The sequence below is a fragment of the Typopeltis vanoorti genome, chromosome 1 (assembly GCF_054136105.1).
Source record: "Typopeltis vanoorti isolate ZY-2024b chromosome 1, IOZ_Tvanoo_1.0, whole genome shotgun sequence".
Taxonomy (NCBI): domain Eukaryota; kingdom Metazoa; phylum Arthropoda; class Arachnida; order Uropygi; family Thelyphonidae; genus Typopeltis; species Typopeltis vanoorti.
In genome coordinates, this window is record NC_143549.1 from 23,634,095 (window position 1) to 23,650,099 (window position 16,005).

The 16,005-nt window shown below is 35.4% G+C and overlaps 1 protein-coding gene across 1 annotated transcript in view; it reads right to left on the reverse strand.

The window, feature by feature from the left end:
• HUWE1 (HECT, UBA and WWE domain containing E3 ubiquitin protein ligase 1) overlaps nucleotides 1-16,005 on the reverse strand; it is a 1,068,888-nt gene that overhangs the window by 216,368 nt on the left and 836,515 nt on the right. Inside the window, exons 77-78 of the mRNA XM_090396304.1 lie at nucleotides 11,642-11,844; nucleotides 1,659-1,799 (exon numbers count right to left, since the gene is read on the reverse strand). Of these exons, the coding sequence (XP_090252430.1) occupies nucleotides 1,659-1,799; nucleotides 11,642-11,844 (344 nt within the window). The remainder of the gene's footprint in view (nucleotides 1-1,658; nucleotides 1,800-11,641; nucleotides 11,845-16,005) is intronic.

Below are 16,005 nucleotides of genomic sequence, written 5' to 3' on the forward strand. Positions count from 1 at the left end.
TTCCTTATGAGCAGATTTTTCTTCAGAGTTATAAGAGAGAATACTCCACAGTTCGGTATTGAGAACAGAAGGCAGTTCAAACTAAAGAGAACTAATGACTGTGTTAATAGCATACAAGTTACTGTAAATGGCAGTGATCTGTACACAAAGTAATGCATAGCTAGCATGCCTGTAGATATGAAGAGTCTTAGATGAATGAAATTTTATCTTAAACTTGGCACAGGTGGGTATAATTTCAGTGTCCATACACCTTTTTAAGAAAGCTAGCTAGTTAAGTTCTCTTAATTGGCTAGCCTAATAAACTTATATTTTATTATTCTCTACTATCTGATGATAGTAGAGGTTTTTACCCTACTGATGACTAGTTGTGATAGTAATCCTGCTCAGTACGAGAGGAATCACAGGTTCAGAGATTGGTCGAGTGACCAGTGGTGCGAAGCTACCATCCATATGGGATTATGACTGAACGCCTCTAAGTCAGAACCCCGTCTAGCCACTGCAATGATACCGTTCGTGCCTCGCACGTTAAAAGGCAACGCTAGCTGGAGTTGCTTTTAACTCCAGCTAGCGTTGCAGATCGCACCATACTGTCACGGTGCAATCGCTCTGGCGATGAGGCCACTAGAATGGAAGCATCTTCTAAGTTAGCCAAATCTTTCTATTAAAAGTTCCACTCATCATTTCAAATCTTTAATTCAAAATTTAGTAATAATAATGATATCATGTTGAGCTTTAATGTCAGCTCTCTATTTACTAATATTCACATTTCTGACATTCTTTTTAGCAAAATATGCTCCCCATCCCATGATATTATTGATCTTTTCAATTTTAGCCATCCATGCAGTCTCTTATTTGAAAATACACCATTGATACTGCCATTCTCAAACTTTCTATCTGGCTAAGATATATTGATGATGCTTTCTCTATTTGACCACTGAGCTCAGAAATATAGACTCGCTCCTCCTCTATCTCAATAGCCAGAACTCTAGAATCCAGTAAACCACTGAGAAAGAATAGTGCCATTGGAAAGATGCATGATTAGAGTATCTAGAAAAGGCATGTTGGTTATCTTGTCAAAAGAGCTTCCAATCTATGTTCCACCCAAGTTTCTTTGTCAGCTGAACTCTCCTTTAATCACTAGACTTTCCTGGCCAATGGTTTATAATACTAAGGATATTAACAAATTGGTTTTTCCATCCTTCTTGTCAAACTATTCTCTGGGGCACCTTAGAAAAAATAGCCTGGACTCTAAAAAAAAAAAAAAAAAAAAATATATATATATATATATATATATATATAAAATTTCTGCACTGCTGTCAAACCTTATCTGAAGCTGGCTGCCCTTATTCGCTCAGGGAGTCACTACTTTTCCTGTCTGTTCCAGGTGTTTACAAAACTCTGTTTTTGCAAATTTTCTTTACATCGTCAAACTGCAAGATGGCAATGGCAATACTTCCCACATTTTGGTCATGGATACAAGGAACATTTTCAAACAGCCAACAAAACTCACAAGATTATGTATAGCGCAAAAACAATAAATACAATAAATGTCCATAGCAAATGCAAAAAAAAAAAAAAAAAGAACCTGAAAACTGCAAAAATTAAATTTTTTTTTTTTTTGTTCACTGTGTACATTTGAGGGACATTATTATCATTACCTGTATCAATTTCCATTGGGGTTCCCTGAGGCTGGCTGCTTTCATCAGTACTGCTAGTGTTGGTGGGTGCAATTGTTATTGAAGGTGTTTCTTGTTGATTACCTGCTTGAGTATCTGTTGATGCCTGAGCAGTAGGGACAGCTGTAGAAAAATTATAGCTATATTATTATATGAGAAACCGTAGGCCATTCAAGAGCTACACAGTATGGAAAACCCAAACTACTCACATATCACCACAGGTGAAATGCGAGTAGATTGTCTTTATATTGACCCACTCCTTATATTAAATTTTCCAAGAAATTATTTTCTTGGTATGTAAGCAAACCAAAGATTTTGTGTGAAGTGTCTTCATGATGAGGCTACTTGTATATAGAAGCTAATGACTTCTCATAAAGCCTTCTACAACTACCTCTAATCCAGAGTATTTTGATAAAAAAAAAAAAAAAAATGATACACCATTTCACTACTTGTATATGGGAAATGTATGATCCCTGCATTACTTCAACCTTGGTATCTCTTCTGGTTCTGGCTCCTACAATTAAACCTCAAATAAAGATTGAAACCAGTCCAGGTTTTAACCATAAGGCATAGCATTATATACAACCAAAAGGATGTGCTCTGCATTACATATTACTGATTTCGGGTTTTATTTATTGTGCAAGGACAGCAAAGGTCATACTGCACAAAGACACAGGTTACAGCTGTATGAAGGGTGTTGATAGATAAATAGTTAAAAGGAGAAATTAGTGAATAATACAAAAATATATATACACAGTTAAGTGTCGATGATGCAGTATTCCCACCTAAACAATTCTATAATGAAGCGTCTTTGAGTTAATGTTTTGTAAAAAATCTAAAAAACATGCAATTAATCAGAGACTGATAACATCTGCCTGAGTGTATAGGGCTTGGCCAGATACACAAAAATGTCATTTCTCTGTCATATGAAGCACTTGAACTTTGCCAGAATGACTAATAGTAAGATGACTGATCTATGTGGAACCTAGCAAGAGCAACTCCCTCTGTTGTGTTCCTACACTGACATTAAATAGCATGTTGAAAGAGTATGAGCTGATCTAGCAGTTGCATCTGCAATATCATTTCCCTTAATTCTGATGTGCTTAAGGATCCAAAACAACCGAACAATGAAATTAAGCATCTTTATTCTGTAAAAGTGTTGAAACATCTCATCAAGCAGTTGACATGGATTATCTACCAGAGATGAGATAGCATGTAATGAATGCTATCTCCTCTCTAACAAAAGCAAGATAAATTTCATGCTACTCTGCTATACAGTTACTGCAATTGAGTGCGATCTACTTAGAGATTGTAATGTTAGGAAACATAGCAGTATGGCCAACAGAGATCTCTGAGCTTGAACTACCAGTATAAATAGGTAAGAAATCAGAGTGGGATGCTCTGAGTGCATTGAACAACGAAGATAGAAAGTTGAGGATGTATGAAACTTCTGTACTAGACAAAGTGAGAGGGTGCAGGATGGGATGCAAGTCAGCCATGGAGGGATGCTGTTTTGTTTGATGCAGGTAATATTATCAATAATCATGAGAACAGCTACCATAGCCTCTTTAATGCATATACAAACAGACAGATGGCAGTCTGACATGTGTGATTCAAGACCTTCCAACCTATAGAAAAGAGACTAGTCCATGTAGGATGATCTGGAAGGGACTTTATTTTTAGGGCATAATTAAGAGACATGTTTTTGTCTAAGTAATAGAGGGGGATTCATTGAATTCAACATAAAGGAATTTATGTTGAATTCAATGAACCCCCCTTTCTCACATCACTTGTTCAAAAGGCTTTGAACAAGTGATGTGAGAAAGCACTGGCAGCTAATCAGATAACAGATTAATGGATCAAACCCAACCATAACAGCAGCATATGCTCCCTTGCAGTACTGTAAACATGAGGCCCATAATCAAGCTCTGAATGTACAAGTGCAAAATAAATGCAGAGCAAGGAACATCGATCAGCACCCCATTCTAGTGGAGAGAGAGTGCAGAGCATATTCAATGCTTTTTTTTACACTTGTCCTGAAGAAAATGAATGTGTTTAAAAAATAGTAGCTTTCTGTCAAAGATGGGTCACAGAAACTTGGCCTCTGGAAAGAGATCGATAATAGTTTGTACCGTTCTCAAATCAGTACCAGGGTAGGGAGTGCATTTCTAGCAGAAGTGTACATAGTTAAATCAGTTGCTTGCTGAAGTTGTCTTTCAATGACATATTTCAGGAGTGACAGTAAAGTGTGAAGTCGTTAACATAAAGGAAAATGGATATTGTGAGAGAAAGCTGTTCAGTAACTGAGTTCACTTTAATAGCAAAGAATGTCACACTTAAGATAAGGCTTTGAGGAACTCCCCCTCTTCTTGTTGATATGGATGAGATAACGTGCTTCCTGCTCACACTTGGAACACATGGCTGGATAGAAAGTTCTTAATAAAAACAGGAAGGTGCCCCATCACACCAAGATTAAACATGTTTTAAGATGCCATTTCTCCAGGCTGTGTTGTAGGTATTTCGAATAACAGAGAAACATGTTCTTATTTCAGAAAAGCATCTCCTACATGTTACTATACAGACCAAATGATTAAAAGTTAATACATATGAAAGCCACATTGCATGTTGGAAAGAAGTTTGTTGCTTTCCAAGTACTAGAGTTGTCTTGTGTTTACTTTTTTTTTTTTCAAGATCTTACAGAAACAGCTAGTCAGATATAGTTCTGTCCTTGCATACAAGAGTAATATTCCTGATATATGGATCCTCAAATGGGTTTTAAATAAGTTTCTGCTGCAGAAATTAAATTCAGGATATTCTAATGAAACCCACAGCAGTTCCAAAATAAAAATTTTCCTTTTAGGCTTTGCAAATTTGTGTAGTTTCCAGGGGATTGTGGACACTTGCCCTTATCAGGCTTATGATTCTCATTAGCTTTTAGAAAGTATGGGCAACCAGTGTCCATCTCTTCTTTTAAAATAAATAAATAAAAATAACCAACACATCATCAGATGTATCAAGATAACCAGGTAAGTTCAAGTTGCTTTCAGTGGTTATCGAAGTATTAATTTTTTTTTCCCATGGGAGGGTCTGGTGGTTTAAGTGATAACCTTGCAACATAATTTTTTTTTGCAGGTGGGTTTTCATTGAATGGAACTATTTTTGGAAAGAGGCCATACATCATGCGACTGACGTGCTCAAATGAGAAGTAGTCATGATTGTAAAGTTCAAATATGGTGAAATAGACATGCAAATCTGAGTTGCTGATGACATTTTCTTTACTATTACTTTCTCAGCATAAGAGGATCCCAGAGCAGGTGTGGTGGTTAACTTTCTTCTTGCATCCTGATATATATATATTCTGTTCTTTTTAATTTTTGCATTTCATTCTCATCTTTACACTTCTGACATACACATGAGTATGGCAGGTGATCTGAGAGTTTACTCATTTCGTTTCTTGGATTAGCAAGAAAAGGTTATCATGCATTTTACTACCACATTGGACACATGAGAGAAAGTCACAACAGGCAGTTTTGGATATGATTGTGATATTTCTGGCATTTGAAGCATCTTAGTGGATTAGGAATGTACAGGAAAATTGAGATACCCTGCTTTAACAGATGATGGAGGCAAAGGAGCATTGAATGTAAGGATGATGTTTCTGGTTGGAACCAGATGACCATCTTAGAGACATTTAGGATGGTCCCATTCTGAGATCACTCTTCTATAGGAGTTGAGTGTTTTATGGGGTGTAACTGTTATAGGTATTCTACCTACTGTTCTGAGTAGTTTCTTGGAATGTTGCTGACAGGACATATGTAGCTTTCTTGGAACAGCAAGACTGATTATCGCTCTTTACTACCACAGAGCCATAACAGGTAGTTTGGTCATTTGAAGAATCTTAGTGGATTAGAGAGGTACAGTCTAATGGGACAATTGAAATACCTTGCTTTAACAGACGTTGGAGGCCAAGGATTATTAAAGGTAAGGACGATGTTTCTGCTTTGAACCAAGTGACCATTCCTATAGATCATGATGTGACTCACACCTGTCACTCCTCACCTTTCAAGTCTGAACATATCTCCTCATCAGAAACATTGACAAGATCCCATTCTGAGATGATCTCTCTATAACAGGACTGCACAACATACGGCCCATGGGCCTAATGTTGCCCACAATGCTATTTATTTTGGCGTATCTCCCTGATTGAAGTTACCATATTTGCTGGCGTATAAGACGCACTTTTTTTCTTTGAAAATAGGTCTGAAAAACAGGGTGCATCTTATACGCCGATACTCAGTTTTTTATTACTTTCAATTCTGGAAATGTTCTGTTCCGAGTTATGCAATTTCTTCCTTGCGGTGTGTGTGAGAGCATTCCAGTCATGTAGAGTTCAGTGGATGCGCATGTGCTGTCATCGACGATCACAGCTATGTTCCTGTTGTTTAAACTTTCCAATTGTTGTCGTGGTTGTTGTGAACGGTGATAAATTTCTGCCATTAAATTTTCTCTAAATTTCTTGGCAAATGCCTCTCTGCAGCCCTGTTTCCATGCTAAAGAACATGGAAACAGGGCTGCAGAGAGGCATTTCGGGCCACCCCAAACTGAGAAAATGATAAGAACTTGGCAGAATCAGGAAGAGGATCTAAAAAAAGCAACTCACAGTAAACAACCTATTAAGTGGAACTGCAAAATGGCCAGAACTTTTGAGGCAGAACTGAATACTTGGATTTTAGACCAGAGAAAAGCGGGACTTTCAGTGTCTACAAAAATGATTATTCATCAAGCGAAAGCGATAGCCACTAATAGAGGGATTGCCAACTTTACTTCAACATCATGGTGTTCAAGATTTATGAAGAGAAACCAGCTATGTATGCAGACTAAAACAAAAATATCACAAAAGATGCCAGCTGAATATGAAGAAAAAATTATTGAATTTCATCGATTCGTCATTAACGCAAGGAAACGAGAAAATTTTGAACTAGCGCAAATAGGAAACATGGACGAGGTTCTGCTGACTTTTGATGTGTACTCAAACAAAGCTGTAGATTCGAAGGGCACAAAAAGTGTTACTGTTAAAACTTCGGGGCACGAAAAAACTCACTACACGGTTGGGTTGTTCTATCCTGCTGTGCTGATGGTACAAAATTGCCGCCACTATTGATTTTTAAAAGGAAGAAGCTACCCAAAGAAAAACTGCTTAAAGGAGTGTTTGCGCAGCATTTGTGGGCTCAGTTTCGTTCTCACAGAACAGAAGATGTTAAAAATAAACTCAAGGAATCGAAAACTGAATTAGCTGTAATTCCAGTAGGTCTAACTAGTCAGCTTCAACCTTTAGATGTCGTCTGTATTAATAAACCATTTAAGGGATTTATGAAGGAGAAGTGGAACAGCTGGAAGCAGTCTTCTGATTTGGAGGTTATGCCATCAGGAAGAAGCCTAGCACTTCACAAGTTTGTGAGTGGGTCCAAGCTTCATGGGATGCTGTGAAAACTGAGACAGTTCAATCATTTAAGATGTGTGGCATTAGTAATGCAATGGATGGTACAAAGGACAATTTGTTGTATGAGGGCTCAGATTCTGATTTAGAAGAGGTTTCAAGTGTCTCTTCATTTAGCTGTGGAGATGAATTTCTGGGTTTTGACAAAGAAGATTAAAAGGTGGGTACTCCTTCCTAGTTAGATTAGGTATTTGTCGAAAGTAGACCTACTTATTACTTTATATTTGAAATACTGTAAATTCATTATAATATTGAGCGATAAATTTTTTCCCCTAAAAAATGTGTAGCAAAAAGGGGGTGCAGCTTATATGGTAATTAATCATACGGAGGAATATGGAATTAGTAAAAATTTAATTCAAATCATCTAAGATTCTGCATGTTTATGTTAATGCGATTAATGTCACAATCATGTTTCTCTCAAGTTGACAATAAATTTCATTTGGAGTTATTCTCACTGTAGTATTTAATAACAAATTATTACAATCGCTTTGAGGTTTTGTTAGCGCTAGTGTCGCTGCAGGGAAATTCAAAGTTACGTATTTGTGATAATGACTTGATGTCTACGAATGAAAACGAATCGTATTACACAAAGTTGGCTGTGCCTTGACTAGCTTTGGCAGTGTAGTGGTTGGTTGTAGCTGGAGCAATACATTGCATAACTGTTATCATAACCTGCATTATTGTGAGTTTTTCATCATTAGTTTTTTTGCAATTAATATCGTCAATCTCGACACAACGAGCTTAAGTAAAAAGCATAAAATAGATTCGGAACATCGAGCATTTAACCCTTAGTGGACAAACAAATATTTTTTTTAAGTTGTTTAAGGACAAAATAGTGTGCATTGTTTGCCAGGAATCTATCGCTGTGCCGAAAGAGTATACAATCTGAGAGGTAATTTTGAATTGAAACATCCTAACCCTGGCAAGTTAGATGCAAGTGAAAAGCAAATAAAAGCAACAAAGTTATTGAAAGTCCTTAGTAGTGAGCAATAAGCCTTTAAAAAAGTGACATCTGCAAATGAAGTTGCCACAAAGGTCATCATCAAATTCCTGTCATGTACCCTTAAGGGGTGTACAGGATATGACAGTACTACATGAAAAAACTACATCATTACTAACTTCCTATCTACAATTTTCCTCCAAATCAGTCTGTTACTTGTCAAGACTCCAACATTATCAGATCTTATATTTCTATCGTCTAAGGCACTTTGTACCATATCAATCCACCTATATCTTGGTCTTCCTCTGGGTCGTTTTCCTGCCAACTTAGCAGAGAAAACTTGTTTTGCTAATCTTTCCTCTCCCATTCTATTTAAGTGACCATACCATCTGAGATTAGCTCTGCTAACGCATTCCTGGATGCTGACAATGTCAAGTTCTTTCCTAATATCTTCATTTTTAATATGATATTGCCATTGATGCCATCTGTTCACGCCTCTAATCTTTCTCAGGCCTCTCATATCTGCTGTCTCTAATCTTTGTTCAAATGTTTTACTTCTGACCCAGCTCTCAGATCCATAAGTTAAAATTGGTTTGAACACAGTCTTGTATACAGCTAATATAGTGTTCCGACTAATTTCTTTCTTATTCCATATGAATTTATTCAATTGACTTCCCACGATACCAGCTTTGCTGATTCTGTTGTCTATTTCTATATTTAGTTTACCATCTTCAGTAAAAATTGTGCCTAAGTAGCTGAAATGTTTTACTTGTTCCACAGGTTCTCTATTCACAACACAGTTGACATTTTCAATGATTCTGCCTATTTTCATTGTCTTTGTCTTTTTATTGCTAACCTTCATACCATATCTATTACAACAGCTATTCAATTTAGTCAGGGAATCTTGCAGACTTGTAGCGGATTTATTTAGAAGTATAACATCATCCGCATAAAGCAAAGAGCTGACATTAACATCTCCAATTTTGATATCAGGTTTAATACCACATTCCTTCATAACGTGATCCATATAGATAATGAATAACAGAGGGGATAATGTACATCCTTGTCTCACACCAGATTTAACATTAAACCATCTTCCTGTCCTTCCTTCAATTCTAACTGCTGACTCACAACTCAAATAAAGACTAAGTATTGCTTGATATAATGCCCCATTGACACCATATAACTGCAGCGTATTGAATAGCTTCTCTCTTGGCACCTTGTCATATGCCTTTTCCAAATCGACAAAACTTAAATACAGATCTTTGTTATATTCCCATGCTTTCTCGACTATTTGTCGTAAAGTGAAGATCTGATCCTGACAGCCTCTATTTGGCCTGAATCCAGCTTGTTCTTCACCAAGCTTTTCTTCCACAATTCTTCTCAACCGTTTCTCAAGTATACTTGCATAGATCTTGCCAGGAACACTCAGTAGGGAAATACCTCTGTAATTCTCACATTCAGTTTTATTTCCCTTTTTATATATGGGTACTATGAGAGCTAGGTGAGCTTTAAAATATCACCAGAAATAGTTTGTGCTGGCAAATCATTTACTGAGGGAGAGTTGATAAAAAGTATCTGATGATTGCCATTTCCAAATTGTGTCCTGATAAGAAAAATAATTTTTAAAATAGGTTTGTCCCATATGACTGTCCAAGCGCAGGGTGGTTGACATTGTCAAGGATCTTAAAGATAACTTGCAAAAATCAGCTAGTGAATTTGTCTATTATCTGCTTGCTATGGATGAAAGTACTGACGAGAAAGATACTGCACAGTTTTTAATATATGTAAGAGGCATTAATAAGAATTTTGAGGTGACAGACGTGCTTGCTGGTTTGTGTTCAATGAAAGGAAGAACAAAAGGAAAGAAGATCACAGAAAATGTAAAGATGTGTGTAAATGAAACACTATCTTTAAATTTCAAGAATTTAGTAACAGTTTGCACTGATGGCACCCCATCTATGTGTGGAAAAAATGTTGGTGCTGTAACATTTATTGAACAGTATGCAGGTAAATCATTGACAAAATTTCACTGCCTAATTCATCAGCAGGTGTTATGTTCAAAGGTTTTGCAGTTTGATCATGTGATTCAACTAGTATTTGCTCCGGTCAACTATATTCGAGCTCGGGGTTTGAAACGCAAAATGTTTCAGGTGTTTCTAGAAGAAAATGATTCTGAGTACAGGAATCTACCACACCACACTGATGTACGTTGGTTGAGCCGCGATAAAGTTTTGTCAAGCTTTGTCACTCAAAAAATGAACTAATTGAATTTTTGGAATCTCAAGAAGATATGGAAAAATTCCCAGAAATAATGGATGAAATGGAATCAAGATTTGTTTTTCTTGTGTGACATTTTAGGTCACTTGTATGACCTTAACTTACAGCTTCTAGGAAAAAATAAGTTTGTTTTTCTGTTAATGTCTCTTATAAAGGCATTTACAATTCTTTAAGTGATATCAATTTAGAGGCCACATTAAGAACCACCACTTCAAACATGACACCAAACTTTGATAAAATAGTGGCAACAAAGAAATGCAATGTGTCACATTGTGACATTCATTCACTGATATTTCACTGAGAATAAGTGTGATGTTCTGAAATTATTAGTAAACTTTGTGTTTATGTTTAAGTGGTTTTATTGAGAAATTCTGCAGCTATATCTGTTTGTAAATAATTTTAATTGTAACACTAAAATTTTAAATATGCATATTAATTAGTATTTAGTGTAGACCTACTAACAAATTTACTTCAGTTTAGCTGCAGTGATATTCTAAGATTCAAGGTCCGAAGTGATCTGACCTTTGGTCAGGTGATCCAAGTTGGGTTTGGTCTTCAAAGACAATCAAGTTATGCAGGTCTGCTCTATAGGAATTGAGTGATTTATAGGGTATAACTGTTGCTGTCATTCCAAAACCCCACATTGGTGTAGTTCTGAGGGTTTTTTCGGAATGCTGCTGGCATGTTGTTTCTATGATGAGGGCATCGCCAGAATGAGTTTCTAACCGTTTTGAAGAACCTGCCAGTCCTTCTAGACCCTTTTAAATGAAGGATGATATTTCCCCTGTTGGCTTTTAATCTGTTGCACAGATGATTAGACATACAGGTGTATTGTTATCACATCTTTTGTTTTATTTCTATCAGCGAAATGTGTATCAATGGTATCGTTACTTGGTTGGGACTCTATCTTAGTTGTATCTCGTCAAGTGACAGATAAATTTTACCTGTCACTTGACAGCATGAGATCACTATCCTGCTCATGGTAGTAATGAATTATAAGTTTGATCTTTTATGGGTAGGATTCAAATAATAAAAAAAAACAATAATAATGAAAAGTTTTAATGTCTGAGAAATCATCTTAGAAATATATGAGATAAATATACAGAGATTTCAGAGTTCAGTATTATTCTCAATTATTCCCATTTTCTCTAACGAAATGATGCACTGAACTACTATACTTTTTTTTTTTTTTTTTACAATTATGTAAGAAATGAAAAATATATATATATATATAAAAGTAAATCTTACGTGCAGGTGGAGGTTGTTTTCCACGGTTTTGTGCAGCACGTGCAGCTTCACGCAGTTGAATGATTACTTTTAATATACGTAGAAAAAAAGCCTGACTGGATGTTTTGCTAGTAAGAGCAGCCATTGATGGAAGCTGAAGTTCTCTACCCCCACCGCCTTTTACTTTATTTGGGGCTGTAATCACAACTGTTGTATGAGTGAATCTAAATAATAAAAATATATGAAAAATAAATAAAAAGTCTGGAAACAGGGTGGGGGGGGGGGTATTTATATTTATTTTTAAATTCAGCCTCTCAAGTGCAACTGGTCACTAAATTAACTGCTTTTCTATACTGATAGGCTAAATTTTTTTAAAAATATTTTCTCATATTTATGACTAATGGAGTGAAAAAGGCTGAAAAACAGATTTTCTGTAATCTCATTTCCATTTCCTCTTAATTCATGATTCATTACTAAAAGAGGCTTAAAGGCATTGGTTCCTCATACTAAGACATGCTACTATTTACAGTTTAAAAATAAAATACATAAAAAAAGTAAAGCTGAGAATATAAAGAGAAATTCATCATCTCAAAGGATTTGCTCTAATTTGAAAAGAGCAATTTTAAGGACAAGGAAATAATAAAAGTAAATAAAATAAAAGAAAAAAATGTGCTTATTATAATTAACTTCATTACTTGAAAAACAAGGAGTCAAAATCTATTGCTTCTCAGGTATACACTTCAATGACACAGAGAGGCTGTTCTGGAAAAATCTTTCACAACATTATGAAAGAAAGACATGTCCTAACAATACAACAATAAATGATCACCATATAATAGTGCTATATGGGATGAACTCTATTTTGTAGGGATTATAGCCGTTGGCTAAGAACGTATATGGAGCAGATATTGGAGTTCTGTAGTCAGAGCTGTATTGTTAGAACAAATGGCTCTGACTGTGTGTGTAAGTGTTTTTAAAATGCAATACTATTGGACTGGACGATGATGTGATTGCTTATGTAGGTATCTTCCTGTGTGTGTAGGCTTTATGTAAATAGAAAAAGATAGTGATCCATCTGAAAGGAGGGTGACTAATGTGTCAAGAAATGGTAAACAGTTATTTGATTCTTTTTCTACTGCGAAATGGATTTTTGGGTGTTGGCTGTTTAGGTAGGTGACAAACGCATCCGAAGTGTCTTGTCCATGGGGCAAGATGGCAAACAAATCATCTATATAGTGAAACCACACTTGTGGCTTGTATGTAGCTGTGGTAAATACTTTGTTTTCAAAGTGTTCCATGTAAAAATTTGCTAACGGTGGGGAATCCATAGCAGTACCATTAATCTGTTTGTAGAATTTTCCTCCCCATGTAAAGTAACCTGCATTCATAGTAAATTTAAATAATTCAAAAATATCAGGGGGAAATTTAGACTTGATTAAATCAAGAGTGTCTATAAGTGGTACATTGGTAAATAAAGAGGTGACATCAAAACTATCAATGATGAATTTTTTAGGATAAGATTTTTAACCAGTGTTTTGAAACAGACTGAATTTTTTTTTCAAAAGTAGAGGAGTTACCAGTGAGGGGGGGGGGGGGGGGGGAGAGCGACTGACTTGGCTAAATGCCAGGTCAGTTTATATGTGAAACTATCTAAGCTATCGACTATGGGGTAGGGGGATATTAGTTTTGTGGATTTTTGGTAATCCATAAATATGGAATGGTTTAACATGAATTGGTATTATTTTCCTATGGCCATGACGTCACTTTTTTCCAGTAATTTTCGGACTTTTTTCTTTTGAGACATTGTAGGGTCTAGTGTATAATTTGATATGTGGAACTGTCATATAGGATATCTTGCATTTTTCTGTTATACTCTTCTAGATTCATGATAACTGTTGCATTTCCTTTATCGGCTTTTGTAATAATAATATTTTCATTATTATATAACTTTTTAGGGCAGTTATTTGATTATGTGGCATATTGCTTTCTGGAGGCTTAGCCTTGTCTAGAATACTTGCTATATCTAGTTGCACGTTATTGGCCATTGCCGGTGGAAGATCGTGGATACCCCATTCTATTTTCATCATAATTTCTAGGCATGACGGCACACCCAAACTCCCACACCAGAGATTCTTATAGGTCAGTGGTTAGACACATCATTTTTTGCACCACTCTTGTACAATGGAACTATCATACATTGCTTCTATTCCTATGATATTATTCTTGAGCTGAGACTCAAGTTATACAAACATATGAAAGGCCTAGCCAATTCAGTTGAACATTCCTTTAGCAAATGGGCTGATATTCCTTCCATCTGTCCCTGTCGATAAATTCTTATCCGGGTTATGCAACAGCTCTTCAATCACATTTTCATGAACCTCTAACTCTTTATCCAATGTAGCAGTAGCAATGTGCACCATGTTACATACAACTGGTTGATATATTTTAGCAAAGTGAGAACTCATTAAATGAACAATCTCATTAGCTTCTGACACTACAGTACCATCTGCATTCAGATATACCATCCTATACCATCTATTCCCATCCTCTGCAGCTTGTACAGTAATTTATGTGGTAATCTATCAAATGCTTCTGCAAAGTCCAAGAATAGCATTCTATATAATTCTCCCTTATCTAACAGACTTGTTACCCTATCAAGCAAACTACTAAAACAGGACATTCTATTTACAAATCCATGCTGACCACCATAAAGAATGCTATGTCCATCAACCCAGTCCTGTATCTCTCTAACACCTTGACCCCAATTCCAGTTATACAGACTGGTCTATAATTGGCAACTTCTGTCCTAGAACCATGCTTGTGGAGTGGTACTATTTTGCCTTCTTTCAGTACTAAAAGTATTTTAATACTAAGAGTGTTTGCTAAAGAAACCAAACTCAATTAGATTAGAGCATTTTATAATTTTCATGAGTGAGAGAGAAAGCTGTAGGATATTTATCTAATGGAAACTACATATAAAAAAACTTAAACAACAGAAAGTAGAATTTAAATCTCTTAAAAGGAAAGACTGACTGCAGTTAAACAACTATTTCTAGAATTAAACTTGCTTGAAGCAATAAGAAGGAAGGTTTAACCTTCCTACCGGCTAGGACGTCTATAGACGTCCAACTAAATCTGGATAAGATTCAGCCCACCTGTTTAAAGAACCTGGATAAGAAGTGCAATTTGACTGTCATGTCCATTAGAAGGTGTGATAAACCCTCACGCTGAAGAGAAAGGTTAATCGGATTATCTCCCGTTCGTAGCTGCCTCTCAGTTGCCTATAACAAGAAACGCACTTTCTTGTTCCATGCTGGTGAACTGAATTTTAGTTATATATGATAGACTAAAAATAGGGAAATTAGTTATATTTTTGTTTTCTCTTTTTATTGTACAATAAAATTTTAATTTCTGGACAAAATAAAGGTCTTGCATAATTTCTTCACTTAACCAATTTAATTTTTTATTTTTTTGCGGTAATTTTTTTCTGATCGCTACTAGACAAAAGATTTTTCTTTTTGTTCTCGAAGAAATTAATTCACGATAATTATTTGGAATATTCTTTTAAAAAAAGAAAAGAAAACCGGCTGCCGACGTTCCAGGTTATATTAATTTTATTTTTGTACAAAACCATCGAAATCGAATAATACTTAACAGATTTCTTTTAGGACACGCTTGAGCAACTTTGCTTTATAGAGAATAACATGAAATTCTTTAATCATATTACTAAATTTTTTCTTCATGTTGTATAGTAATCTGTACTTTCACTTTCTTGGTTTCCTTGTATAATTGGTCATTACAAAATGAAATTAACAGTTACGATTTAAATTTATATTTTCAGCATAATTCAGATATTTTATTCTCCAATTTTTAAAGTAAGTGATACATTTGCTTATTTTTATCATTCAAAATATGTATATCAAATGTGAAATTTCATTTCCATATTTTTACAATAGAATTGAACTTTATTTCGCCTCTGATAGTTTATCCCCCCCGTTGCATTCCTATCACACACCCGAAAACTCTTATGAAACATAGGTACAGTTTTTATTTAATTCGTTATTTTTCTCTAGTAATTGTTCCACATAACTTTAATTTTTCAATACTGAAACTATGTGGTGGTTGTTATAAATTAGCAAATTATAAATCAGACAATATACATATTTCCTGATTATTATAAATCAGGAAATTATGTGATATTCGGATATAGGTGAAATTAATATTTAAAATCACTGTCATCCTTCAAATGCAATATCAGAATAAAGAAAGTGAAAAACCCGAAGTTTCGAAATACATTTCGAAAGCCCGCTCTCGAAATGTATTGGTCTACAGACTGAATTCTGAACACGCCAATGTTTCGTGATGTTATGACTGAAAAACAATTC